General features: G+C 29.7%; 1 protein-coding gene across 2 annotated transcripts; it reads right to left on the bottom strand.

The window, feature by feature from the left end:
* Window positions 1-47: 47 nt before the first annotated feature.
* LOC118033863 (agamous-like MADS-box protein AGL19) lies at window positions 48-13,408 on the bottom strand. Of its 2 annotated transcripts, XM_035038995.2 has the most exons (9): window positions 13,308-13,408; window positions 13,068-13,171; window positions 12,655-12,849; window positions 9,102-9,183; window positions 8,612-8,673; window positions 8,425-8,524; window positions 1,152-1,193; window positions 865-906; window positions 48-423 (listed from the first exon to the last, which is right to left on the bottom strand). In XM_035038995.2, exons 3-9 carry the CDS (start codon window positions 12,834-12,836, stop codon window positions 280-282), a joined length of 654 nt encoding a protein of 217 aa, XP_034894886.1. In that variant the 5' UTR covers window positions 12,837-12,849; window positions 13,068-13,171; window positions 13,308-13,408; the 3' UTR covers window positions 48-279. The 2 variants fall into 2 exon arrangements, with proteins under 2 accessions (XP_034894886.1, XP_034894887.1); XM_035038996.2 differs by lacking the exons at window positions 865-906; window positions 13,308-13,408 and having other exon boundaries at window positions 13,068-13,290.
* Between the last annotated feature and the right edge of the window lie 230 nt (window positions 13,409-13,638).

The raw sequence follows: 13,638 nt of genomic DNA, 5'->3' as shown, positions 1-13,638 counted from the left end.
ATATTTTCTTTGTATTTTTTAGCTTTTCTTTATTATAAATAATAAAGTAGACCAGAATCAATATTAAGCTATAAATAACATTACAATATGTTACATTAATCTTCCTTTGACATATTTTGACTCTCATCACCCAATGGTACGTATTGTCCACTTAGTTGTTATACTTTCGGCAAAATTTATTAGACACATATCAGATGCAAATGATTAAAAAAAAAAACACCATTGACACATGGGAACTATATTGCAAATTTGAATCTGCAATTATTTAACTCAAATTAATCAGCTCTTATGGTTTTGTGGGCAGGCCGTGTCTCTGGAGTCTGGTGGACCAATGAACAATTCCGTCTCCACCTCGATAATTTGCCGGTCTTGTAATATTTGTGGCGTCTTGGTTGCTGAGAGGTCCAGCGGTTGCATCCCACGCTGCAAAAATAAGTCATCAAACAAAATTATTACCAACAAAATAAATAAATATATGTTTTGAATTATTGTCTGAAGGAACGATCTCGGGACAAACAGCAAGCATGGCCACGAGCACCATAAAATCTGAACGGGTCCTAAAGCTTGATAGGTCTTTTATACAAGTTTGACTCTATAATGGCCTCGAGCACCATAAAATCTGAACTGCTCCTAAAGCTTGATATATCTTTTATACAAGTTTGGCATTTCTATATCTAATGCTCTCTTTTTATTTATATATATATATATATATATATATATATATATATATATATATATATATATATATATATATATTATGAGTGACAAGCCTAAACACAATGGTGACGCATTCCTCAAAAACACAACCAGAGATGATCATGATAATGTATAGGATCTAAAAGTTTAAGCTGGATGGTAGAATACCTTCTCCCGCAACTTCGTGTTTTCTTCCATTAGGATTTTCTCCTGAGATACGTCAGTTTAAAAATAATTATAATATTAAAGAATGATATAAATTAATATTTTATCTAACTGTTTAAATTATTAAATTAAAATAATTTTTTATTATAATATCAGAATTTTAATGATCAAACAATTACAAGTTAACTTTCTAACATGTAGCCGATCAGGATCATGCTTACCGCAATCTATACTTAAGAAGTCTTGAACAAACATGTATAAAATAAAACGCATATAACCTGAAAAATTACCTCGCCCTTTAGCTTCTCAATCTGCTCCCTGAATAACTGATTCTGCAAGTGCACAAAGTAAAGACAGTTAAATATTCAGTAAATCTCTCATATGGTAATGTCCAGAACTTCTTGTTTTCTCTTATAAATCCAAAAGTTGTCCAAAAAGGACACCGCACTTAAAATTGAAATTTGTTCTAAGAGGTCTAAGTTTCAAATTAGCAATCAAGATAGGATATCTCCACTGGAAAGTCCAAGGCTTGTAAAAAAAGCACCCTGTTGAAAAACAAAAATCCAAAAGCTTTTGTACGTAGGAGAAAATATTATAGCACACCTCTTTTGCTACTGCGATTTAGCCTATTCTTCAGAATTTTATCTTAAAAATTATTAAATTAATATTTTTCTAGATTTCTTTTTATAATTTTAATATGATAGTATCAAAAAAAAAATTGATTGAAAAAATCTTCTTACAAAAACTTGCACCGCATCAACACACATTAAAATGAAGCAAACTATGAGCAACACTTTTTTTTCGCAATCATAATTAAAATTGAATGGCGCTCATGCAAAACATGGGAAAGATAAAAGAAATGGGGACCAGAAAAGAACAGTGATTTGATAGAAAATATTGATGTTACATATTCTTGTCATATACTTCCTCCATCTTACTGTGTATTTTAGCAATAGTACCAAGTGACTTGTATCGAAATTATTCACATTAATCATGTCTTTTTTTTCTCCATCTTTTTTTGTTCAGTGTGGATGCAGATCCAACTATGCTTAGGCACGTGCCATCTTTTTTTTTTTTCTTTTTTTCTTTTTATGAAACGAGAGATGATTTATTAATAACAAGGCAAGAGCCAAAGCATACACCTACAAACAAACAACCTCTGTTAAAAGTGGCCCAAGGAATAGGTTCCTGGGTAAACAAACAAAAGAACATAAATGAAAACCACAGCATAAGCGTGTAAGAAATTGCTACTTGCTCGTCAAATTAATTTTTATATAAAAATGTTTTAAAATATTTTTTTTTATTTTTAAAAATTTATTTTTTATATCAATATATTAAAATAATTTAAGGTAAAAAAAATAAATTCATATTTTTTTGAAAACACTGCTGGATTGTAAAAACAAAAACAACTGAAGAAGGGAGGAAAGAAAAGAGGTACTTAAAAATAAATATAATAATGATTGTTTTTAAAATACTTTTACTTAGAAATACACTATAATAATATATTTTTTTATATTTTTTAAAAAAATTATTTTTAACATCAACACATTAAAACTACTAAAAAAATTAAAATTAAAATTTTAAAAATTTCAAAATTAAAAAAAAAATACCATGTAAAACGCAATTCTAACTATCCCGAAATACAACTTATCCAGCAATAACAAGACTTTCCAGCATCATCTAAAAGTCTAGATATTCCTTGGAAAGCGTGACAGCAGTGCGTGTTTTTTTTTCTTAAGAAAAAAAAAATAGCACCTTCCTAAAGAAGTTATGAAATTTTAAATATATTGTTTTTTTAAAAATGAACTGCTTCATTTTATTTTTAATAATAATTCATTTAATTTTAATAACTTATTAGGCTACTTAATAATGATAATAGTTATCCATTAAAATGATTAGTTGTAATCCATTTAAAATTCAACAGGACTCATAAATAGGTTAATTTTAATCTATTTAACTCTCAATATGATTAATTAATAATTATAGATAAAATTTTAGGAAAATATACATATACATATACATATATTATTATTTTATCTATTTTTAATTTTCAATATTTATTTATTTTTCTAATATGGTATATTAGAATTTCTTTTCAAGAATCTTTAGCTATCAAAACACTTAATTTAACATCTCAGCTCAAACACTTAAGTTAAGTGAAGAAGCTTTGAAACTTATACATGCTTATATTTTTTGTGTTTAATTTTTTTTTTAAATAAATAAAAATTATGAGATTCAAACTCGTAATCACTTGGTCATTAAAGTTTTATACCAGGTTTTAAAATATTATTTATATTATTTTCTAATAAATAATTGTAAGAAAAAAAAAACCCTCTACCAGTACCCAGAAATTAAAATGCAAGTGTAAGAGCCAAGCTGCTACAAGATCACCAAGTGGCAGCACCAGACTTGACCAAAGTGATTATGAATTACAAATCGAAAACGCCAACAATTTATATTTGAATTCCAATAGTGCAAGTAACTAGTTCCATACCAAATACCAATAACATGCCATGATAATCATCATCTTCTAGTTGACCCTTTTCTTGGCATGTTCCCCTCAATTCCAGTAGTGCAAGGAACTAATCACTCGTATACTGTTCAACTAATTTATAATCCTTCTTTTCAATTTCTAATAAACTGTTTGGAAGTATTTATAAATGAATATATTTGAACGTTTATTAAATAAACATGCTCTGTTTTAAAATAATATCACATACATTTTGATGATTATAATCAATTTAATTTGTTTAATTTCTTGGCCATATAAAACAATTATTAACTGGACTTCAGCAAATATTAGAGATATAAATTGAATTATCTTTCAAAATCTAAATATATATAGCTCTTTAAGAATAATTAATCACTGCAAAAACTGAACTTTAACATTATATATTATTAACCTTTTTTTATTATTATTACACATCACTATTTTCAATTATATGTGACATGAGTTTAAATGAACAATACATAAATGAATAAAAAAAACTTATACAATACTTATTTAATAAATATTTCCTTTATTATGAGTGTTTGTCCAGGAGAGTAAAAACATAAGATAAAAAAGAACTCATAAAAAATGAGCTGAGGATTCAACTCAATAATTTTATGATTTCTGATGTAATTCAATTTTTTTTTTAATTTTAATACTTTATATTTTTATTGGCTTGTTTCAAGTATTTTTAGAATTTTAATAGTTAAAATAAAGTACCCCTACGATAATATATAGTTTAAGAATGATTTAAATTGCTTATTTTGTATTATTTTGAATTTTATTTGGTGTATAAATAAGAAAATAGTGGAAATCAAGACAAAAACTACCCTTTCTTTCTACGGTTCTGAGAGTCTCTTGAGATTTACCTTAATTAGCTACTGCCTTTGATGGTAGCGTTTTTCCTTCTTTTTTTCAATTATCCCATATTGAGGCTTCATGCTTTCAGAATTGATTTTTTTTTTATTTTATAATATCTAATTTGTTTGTCTTTAAGCGTGATTAATAAATTGAATCAGTTGTGTTCATTCAGTACTTTAAATGAAAATAAAATTTTTAAATGAACAGTTTTGATGTAAACTATCAATTACTTTCATGTATATAAGATGGTTTTTGTTAAAGCATGCATGAAAAATTAGCATGCCCAATGTATAAAATATAACAAGGCCTTCACCTTAATAAATAGTAGTAAAGCGTTTTTTTTATTGATCATAAATATAGAAAGAACACATATGACTTCTTTGTAGGTAAAGTTCAAAGGGATGTTGTATTATCGATACCGGTAGGTGAAAAATTATATGACGTGGTCTCACAGTACGAGAACATTATGTTTGATTTTCAATCTAGGAAGTAAAAGTTTTCCTAATTTTTGTGTGACCCGTAATTGGATAAAACAAAGTTTTTTTTTTTTAGCTTTTTTATTGGAAGACTAATCTCCTCTACTATAATCTAGATATCATGCATATATATAAAAAAAAACATGTTTGAAAATATTTTTAATACGATAATGAATGTGAAAGAGAAAACTAAGTACAACATGAAAGCTAGGATGAATATACATGTATTTTGCTACCGTGAAAATATGAAGTTGGTTTATGATAAGTCACACGTCACAAAGCTCAAAGTTAGTTTCACCCTAGATAATAATGCATAGTTACTTGTCTACCAATGACTCAAGAGTTTGTGTTTGGATATGCTTCATACATATCTAGATTGATGAATTTAAATAATAAATTTTTTTATGCAAAGATGAGTCATAACTTCTACATGTTTATGCAAACACTCATTCCACCTGTTTAACGGGATTTATTGTCAAAAATAATATGAGATGCACTAACAGAGATCAGTCATTTTTTAAAAGATATATGCTCTAAAAGGTTGCATACCCATAACATGAAAAAGCTTGAAACGAATATCATCTATATAATCTGCAAACTTGAGGTGATATTTTCTCTATCATTCTTTGACTTAATGAAGCATATACTCATACGTTTATTGTTTGATGCAAAAGTTGGAAAGCCTTGACTAATGTATAGATGGATGTATTCGTTCGAGAGGTTAGGGGTTTACATGTGCATCCTAATTAGATTTTTATTATCTTTATTTTTTTAATTTTAAGCATTTATTTAATTCCATGCAGATACTTGTTCAACTTTAAGAAAAAAAAAAATTTAAAACAAGATGCATGTTGAGACTTTGATATGCAAGTCTTATATTGTTGAAGAGCTCTCAACATTTATCTTGTAATATTTTGATTCTCACTTGAGAATAAGAATCAATTGTATTGTATTCCAAGATATGATGGTTGTGGGAAAGTGTTTTGAGTAAGAATTTGTCATTATTTTCTTAGCTCGGATGACCTTTATAAAAAAAACACAATAAGGAGAAGATACTTGACATAAATCAAACTCAGACATGCATACAATTATATGTTATTTAACTACGATGAATTAAAACTTTTTATTCAGTACGTATAATATTAACATGTTATTATTTTTATATAATTTTCTCTTATACTCTCATAAACTAATAGATTGAATAATTCATCATAGACAACATCATTAATTTTTACTATTTTAAAATTCATATTTAACTAAATCTTAAATTTTTTAATTACAAGATGAACGATTTGCAATGTGGTTCAGAACACATGTAAGTAGTGCTTAATAATTCTTAATTCTTGTGATACTTAATTTCATTCATCTTTTTTTTTTTAACTATTAATGGTTATAATATTGTATTAGGTTTATCAAATGAAAGAGAATGCTAGTAGTAGCTTAAATTTACCATGTTTGGATCCTGAAAGAAAGGTTAAGTATTATAATGGATATTTTATCAATGGATATGTTTTTCATATTGAAGAGTATGATCAGGGTAGAAAGACTTATAATTGTGAAGTTTATGTTATAAGATCAACTTTTAATGAGTTTGAAATTGATTATCATAGGAAGTTATAAGAGTTGATTGAATTGCAATATTATAGCGAGCATAATAGAGTCTTATTTATTCAAATACTATTTGTATGGTGCCTCTAATAAAGGAATCAAAGTAGATCTCCACCATGGTTTGGTCAAAATTAATACAATGGCTAGACTTCGCAACGTCGACGATGTCTTTATTTTTTTTTCTCAAATAATGCCAATAAGTTTATTACACATACATTACTTCCTTTAGAAATGATGGTTATTGGGTTGATTGATTATTCATAGTGAAAACCAAACTCATGGGTCGTGTCCAAATTATTTAGGAAGGTAACGATGAAGTAAGCAGGAGACGATGTCCTCTAACTTGATGTATATTGAATTGCTTCGTCTACCAAATTAGAAGAAAATTTGAATTTTCATGTAGTTAAAAATACTATTGCTGGTGTTGATGTTGGTGATTAAATGATATATTGAGAACCGGTGAACATACAAAAATCGATGAAGATGATGGGATCGACAAGCTTTCGTTAAATAAAAAAGATTATGATGGACATGATAATGATAAAATGAAAGAAGTTTGTTTTTATGATATGTTTTCTATCCTTAATTCTATCAGTAAAGTTTTTTTTTTTTTTATTGAATTAGTGTTTAAACACCAACAAAATATTTTATCCATAATATGCAATATCATGGTCATGATAATTTGATGGATAATAGTACTTGACAAAAGAAAAATATATCTATAAGATGGCAAGCAACTAGAACTCATTTTTTATTACTCATTTGTAATAAAATATCATATCTGACAAAAAGAAAAGAAAATAATGAAAATTAAGGATTAATTTATATCTTGGAATCTATTTTAAAAAAAACATCTTATTTTTTTTAAATAATAATAACTTTCTTTTATAAGTTTTTATCTATATTGATCTTTCTCGAGGAAGCTATTTATAACCATTAATAATATATTGTGATGTTGTATCAATATTATAATAGGTAATATCATTTTCTTTAATCAAAGGCTTATCACATTTTTACTTGTCAATCCATTTTAATTGTTCTGTTTGTTAACTTCATTTTTTTCTCAGAGGATTAAGCTCTTAAGAATGTATATAGGTTTTAGCTTATTTCTGTTGTTTTAATTCGTCTCAAAATGTTGGGAAGTTGGCTGCATTTTAGAATAGCAAGCGTATATAGCTAGGTTAACCTGAACACCTAAATGTTACCACATCAGGCCTAACAACAAGGCCTCCGAGGCCATGACCTAGCATAGGCGGGTGAATGCTGGAGGTGGATTGGTTGTCTGGTGCTTTTTGAGAGTTCTATTTGGCCTTGAATTTTAAAATGGAGGTAGCAATCATAATATTCTTAATGCTAATAAAACATCAAATATATAAAAGTTAGGCTACTTTGGTTTGTGTAGATCTGTATTCCTACTTTTGGTTTTATTTGTCTGAATTACTTGCCTACTTTTGGTTTCATATTAATACTTTTGCAAAAGTGAATTCTATATATTTTTATCAGGATAGATATATAAATATATAGCTGCTGTTTGGGCGTGCGGTCCAAAGACTCTATACAGAGTTTGCTAAAATTTATTTTTTTTATTCAAAATTATTTTTTTATAATTTTAGATTGTTTTAATATGTTGGTATCAAAAATAACTTTTTAAAAATAAAAAATATATATTATTTTGATGTATTTTTTAATAAAAAAACACTTTTAAAAATATTCGCAACTATACTCTTAAAAACCTCCCAAGACTAACTACTAATTTCTCAAAAAATATCTCACCATTGAAATTGTGAAAAATACTAATATTGTATTCATTATTTAAACATTTTAGCATGATTTCATTGAAACATATTATTAGAAGGAATCAAATTTATATATTTAGAAACTTTTTTTTATTTTTTTGGTTATGGGATAGGCGTGAGCTCCACGCCCAGAATTTGGTAACCAAATGGGTGAAACTTCGGCGTTTGGAGCTGAAAAGGCTGTGTACGACTCAAAATACCAACTGAAACATGAATGCCAAATGAATGGACACTAACTAATTCCACTAATTACAATTTAAAACACATAATTGATATTGTCTTAATAACTTAAAGAAATTAAATACGATGTGCTCTAATTAATTAGACATACCTTTCTTGCCCTAATTCTTGTTAAGCTTCGCTCCAATTGATTCTCCAACTGTTGCAGCTCATCAATGGAACATGGTTCCAACCCATCTCCTAAGAGCTTTCTGCAAATTATCTAAATTTTTAGTTGTTCATTCCAGCACAAAGATTGAAGAATTTAGGGTCAATAAGTTTCAGAATGAGCCTCCAACCTCTTAGAGACTTCAAGAATATCTATCTTCTTTGCCAACGTAAATGCATCTTCCTTCACAGGCTACATGCAAAATTAACAACTACGTTTGAAAAACACAACCCATTAGAAAAGGAAATTAGAGATGGCATTGCATTTATTTTTCCTCTGAAATATCCTATATGCTAATTAATATCATTTTATACTATTGAATATACAGAAAATGATATGCTTTCACAGTGAAGCCTTTGGTATGGGCAAAGTTTGCCTTATGATCATCAAACACAGTAGAATTCTTTTTCCCTGTGCCAGCATATCTCAGGAAAGAAGGGTGATGGTGTGCTCTTCATATAGAAAATTCATGTTACGTTACAGCAATGTCTTAGTAGCTATATTAACCTTGACGTCCTGGCTTTAATTTGATTCCTCAGTTCACACAGTTTGAGTAAATGGGAAAGAGTTCATATTACATGTTCTTTTTCAATTTTGTACGAGAGCTAATTGGTTTATACCTGCATATTGTCTTTAACCATTCTGCTGCTGATTCCAACATCCTTGGCTCTCTTCTGATAGCGTTCTATTGTCCTATTCATACTGGAAAGATCCATAGCAGAACAAGAAGAAAATAAGGGAGCAGATAGAAAATATTTGAACATAGTTAAACAAATATCCGCAAATCATCACTACGAAGAAAACAGGATCATAGACTGGGTTCACTTCTAAAAGGAGGTCTCAGGTTATCAAATACCTTTTAATATATGACAATTGATTCAACAGAAAGACACACAAGTCATCACGAAGTTTAGCCGCCTATTTTGAACAACCAAGACAATCTTGGTTGTTCTCATCCCGAAGAGAAAGTTAAAACTAATTCAGGATTCCGACCGAAAAGTCACATATTCATGATTTATGAGGTGAAGATCTCTCATTGACATATATTCAATGTCAAATAAGAGTAAACCATTTTATGTGGTGAAGATCTCTCATGCACGTGCATTCAATGGAAAACATGGTGCATTATTAGCATAATCATAAATAAGTTCTTAATGATGATAAAATTAAAATATAGCAAGCTTAAACTCATGGAAAATGAATCAGATTCAACATGAGGATCTTGAATATATAGTGAACATAATTTCATTAATACATGATGGATGAAAAAACAATTTATATATAGATGTAGTAGAAAGCGTTAGGCGAGGTTCAACAAAATGACTCGTGCTACTTTTAATTCCCGCCCACCCTTTCAAGTGTTAAACTAGTGAAATTGCACATCCATACCACAAAACTTTTTTTGAGATTTTTATATAATTTAGATAAAGAATTAAGATGATAGGATTCAAACTCCTCGTCATTTTCTTAAACTAAATCAAGAGGCCATTCAACCTAAAATCTAAATGATGCAGAATAAAAGGATGTTATATGAATTTATTTTTAATTTTATGAATATTCATAACTAGATTATTATTTAATGAAGAGGTTTTATGTTATTTGTTTTTCCTTTTATCTTTGTAATTGATTTTCTTATCTTTTTTAATGAACTTTTGTTTTTTTGGAATAAGTCGATATATTAAAAGGGCTAACCAGAAGGTAGCCAAAAATGAACTTTTGTTGTATGATATGGTTGAGAGAGAGAGAGAGAGAGAGAGAGAGAGAGAGAGAGAGAGAGAGGTTAATTTCCTATTTAAAATAAGAAATATGTGTGTGTGTGTGTGCGTGTGTGTGTGTATTAATTAGATAAGAGTATCAGTATATTTCCTATTTAAGGTCTCTCTCTCTCTCTTAACTATATCATACTTATGCATTGTTTTTCGAGCTAGTTTTATGGTTGAATTAAAAAATCAAGAATTAATAACCTTCCTTAGGGCACCAATGTGGAGGGGTGCGTCTTTAAAATTATTTAAAAAAGAGGATTTAATTTCAATTGATATGGAGGAGGGTCTTAAAATTAATCATTTGGAAATTAAGAGAAATTAGTCTCAATTGATATGGAAGCTAGTTCTATGATATTTTAATAGATCTAATTTACTCTTAATATATGATATATTCTAAGTGGTTATCTATCTTATTTTCTATATTTTCCTTCAATTTCCTACTCTATCCTACAAACATCGCTTAATCTTTAGATGCACCTCATTGAATGGTATATATCATATATTCTCCAGCATCCACTAAGAACAATATAAATTATTTGAGTTTTACCTAATATCATACAGTAAATTGGTGGCAAAGAGCATATTGTAATGAAACCATTTTTCTTCCCTTTATATCCCTTTGTTAATAAAGCATGAACTTAATTATGGAAGAAAAGCATAAAAGAACTGGTTATTCTGAGACCTGGATCACCATACAACTGGTGTTAAAGGGACAGGATATGATTAGGATTTGGTTGAAGGCTTGGGATTTGTCTGGCTTTGTTGTTGGCTGCCATGGAGTGAGAAAATAGTAAATCATCATAAATGGGACAGAAGTAATCGCAGATGTTTTTCCTCTTTTTTTTTTTTTTTTTTTTTTGCAATCAAAAGACATTGTAAGAACATGATAATAATAATTAAAAAAAAAACACTTTGGAAGAAAAGAAAAAAAATATAGGGTAATTAGCGTGCGCGCAGTTATCCAATAGCCATATATCTTGATATTGGATATGAGTTCTTATTTTGGCATAGACCCACCCCAAAGGCAGAAACAAAACAAAGCTACATTTGCTTCTTAATGACGCTAGCACCTGACCCAACAAAGCAGGAGAGACCTTGAATTAGCTAGCAGCAACTATTTCATGCAAGACTGATGAACAGATGGCAAATCCACATGATTCCTCGAAAGTTTCTCTTTTGCACAAGCGAAACCAGCAACATGGAAAACCATAGTCTATATTTTAATCAAGTAAAGACATGATACCTAGAGAAATGAGTGCTCAGTAGGCTTGACCCAAGTTATTGGGAAGTAAGTCTCATTTGAGTTGATAAATTACCCTTTGATTATTTTAATAGGTCTGGCTACATATGCATGTGGTCACTAATCAAACATTAAGTACTAAACTAACATCAAGAGCAAGAAAACTATTGCCAATATATTGTGATCACAGTTCTTACCTAGGAGAAAGCAATACGTTTCTTTTCAGAAGCAATGCAAAATAAATACATGGCAGGGCAGGAAATCGTGTAAGGTAAAGAATACAAAGTGCACCTCTATCCAAGAGCCCTCAAGCTTCCCCACCCCCCACCTTCCAACAGTAAGCTAGATTCCAAGTTTGTTGTCAGTCTTTATCAGTCATTGACACCTTTAAAGGTCTCCTGTAGCTCAGCTAGAGTACTAAGACTTCTACGAAACAAATCATCTATATGATCTCCATCAATTCTATCATGAAAAAGAAAATATGCTACTGTTCAATGCTAACTGTCACTGACATGATAGGGTACGTAAACTGTTCATAGTTCTTGATGAAGCAAGAATAGCTTAAGAAGATGTTTAATTTAGAAGTATATACAGCAGAAAATCAAGGAAGAACTCCTAGCCATTGTTTCCTTTTAGGTGAATTTGGAAAAGAAGGAATCGATAGATCCAACACATGAACCCTAATGGAGAATTCTATTTGTTAAGATCTATCTCTAACATGTCTTCAAACACAGATTGACATTGATGGACCCAAGAGGTAATATATAAAAGCCCAGCACATAAAATATTTAGAAAGCAGAAACCAGAAAGTTAATGACAAATCAACATTAAACCCAACAGAATAAAAACACCAGGTTAGATTTTTGATGATCTAAAGAAAAGAATAGTTGAGATCAGGCCCTTTAATTTTGACAGGTAATAAAGCCTGAGAGCTCGTACTCTTATAGTAGTCCTTGTTTTGCTTCCTATCTAACATGCTGGTGGACCTTATAAGGATTAAGAATCAATTTTTTCATCAGACAAGTTTAAACTGAGATCAGATTCTTGAGATGGACAATTAAATGCATCATCACATGCTTAAGAAACCGTGAGATAATAATTAGAAAACATATGGTAGTACAAGTATATATGTTCGTGTAAGAAATAAAATAAAAATTAAGCATACTGTACCTAGAGCTGGAAAACTCATAGAGTTTCCCTCCAGTGGAGAAAACAATAAGTGCAACTTCAGCATCACAAAGAACTGATAACTCAAAGGCCTTTTTAAGCAGTCCATTTCTTCTCTTTGAAAAGGTCACTTGCCTGCTTGTTGCATTCTCTATTCTCTTCATCTGAGTCTTTCCTCTCACCATTTTTATGTTACACCTAAAAGAAGAAATAAATCAAAAAAAGAGGAAATAAATGAAAATGGAGAGACCCAGAAATCAAAATGGCAGATTTGGTGTATCTGTGAAGTGAAACTGACTGATTGACACACTCCAACACGAAAGATTGCAAACAACTAGGAAAGACCCACTTGATGTTTCCAAAAGTAGAAAGGGGATAGCCAAATCCGAACAATTAGGAAATGCCTGACAACTAACCTTTATGTGCAGCAGTTAAGAAGAAGAAAAACAAGGAAGATATTGCTGGTGAAGTTTCAAATCTCAGGAGACCCAGTACAGAGAATTGAAAGATCACAAAAACCCTAGAGAGAGCATCATCATCAGAGGAAAGATTAGCTGAAAGATTGATGAGTGACTACCCTAGTTTGTTCTAGCAACATAACCCTAGTGGGTATATAAATCAATAAAAAACAATAAAGAAAGAGCACCATCAAGAACCTGATCTCTTTCTTTTTTTGGTAAATTGAGGAAAAAAACAGACACCTCCCAAAAAGAGAAAAACAGGGAATAATAATAATTCATTTAAATGCAAAAAAAAAAAAAAAAAAAAAAAAAAAAAAAAAAAAAACAAAGTTAGATGCACCAAGAACTTGATACCATGCTGTCATGTAGTGACACCTGGCATAAAGTATGACTGACAACTTCCCATTCCCGGTATCCAATGAAGGGGCAACCCCCCAATGTGAATTGCGAGACAGTGAGCATTCCTGTCGGTTGCCAGTTTCTCTCAGACAAGTTTTTAAACGCCTCCAAAGCTGGGTAGCATGTA

Source organism: Populus alba, chromosome 1 (assembly GCF_005239225.2).
Source record: "Populus alba chromosome 1, ASM523922v2, whole genome shotgun sequence".
Taxonomy (NCBI): Eukaryota; Viridiplantae; Streptophyta; class Magnoliopsida; order Malpighiales; family Salicaceae; genus Populus; species Populus alba.
The sequence above is the reverse complement of the archived record's forward strand: the minus strand, read 5'-3'. Positions and strand labels throughout refer to the sequence as shown.

Excerpts from the sequence above, each read along its gene's own strand:
- LOC118033863 (XM_035038995.2), bottom strand. The coding sequence starts at position 12,836 with ATGGTGAGAGGAAAGACTCAGATGAAGAGAATAGAGAATGCAACAAGC. Across the intron at positions 8,674-9,101 it reads TGGTTAAAGACAATATGCAG|CCTGTGAAGGAAGATGCATT; the intron begins GTATAAACCAAT and ends TTTTGCATGTAG. Across the intron at positions 1,194-8,424 it reads CAAGAATTAGGGCAAGAAAG|AATCAGTTATTCAGGGAGCA; the intron begins GTATGTCTAATT and ends GTGCACTTGCAG.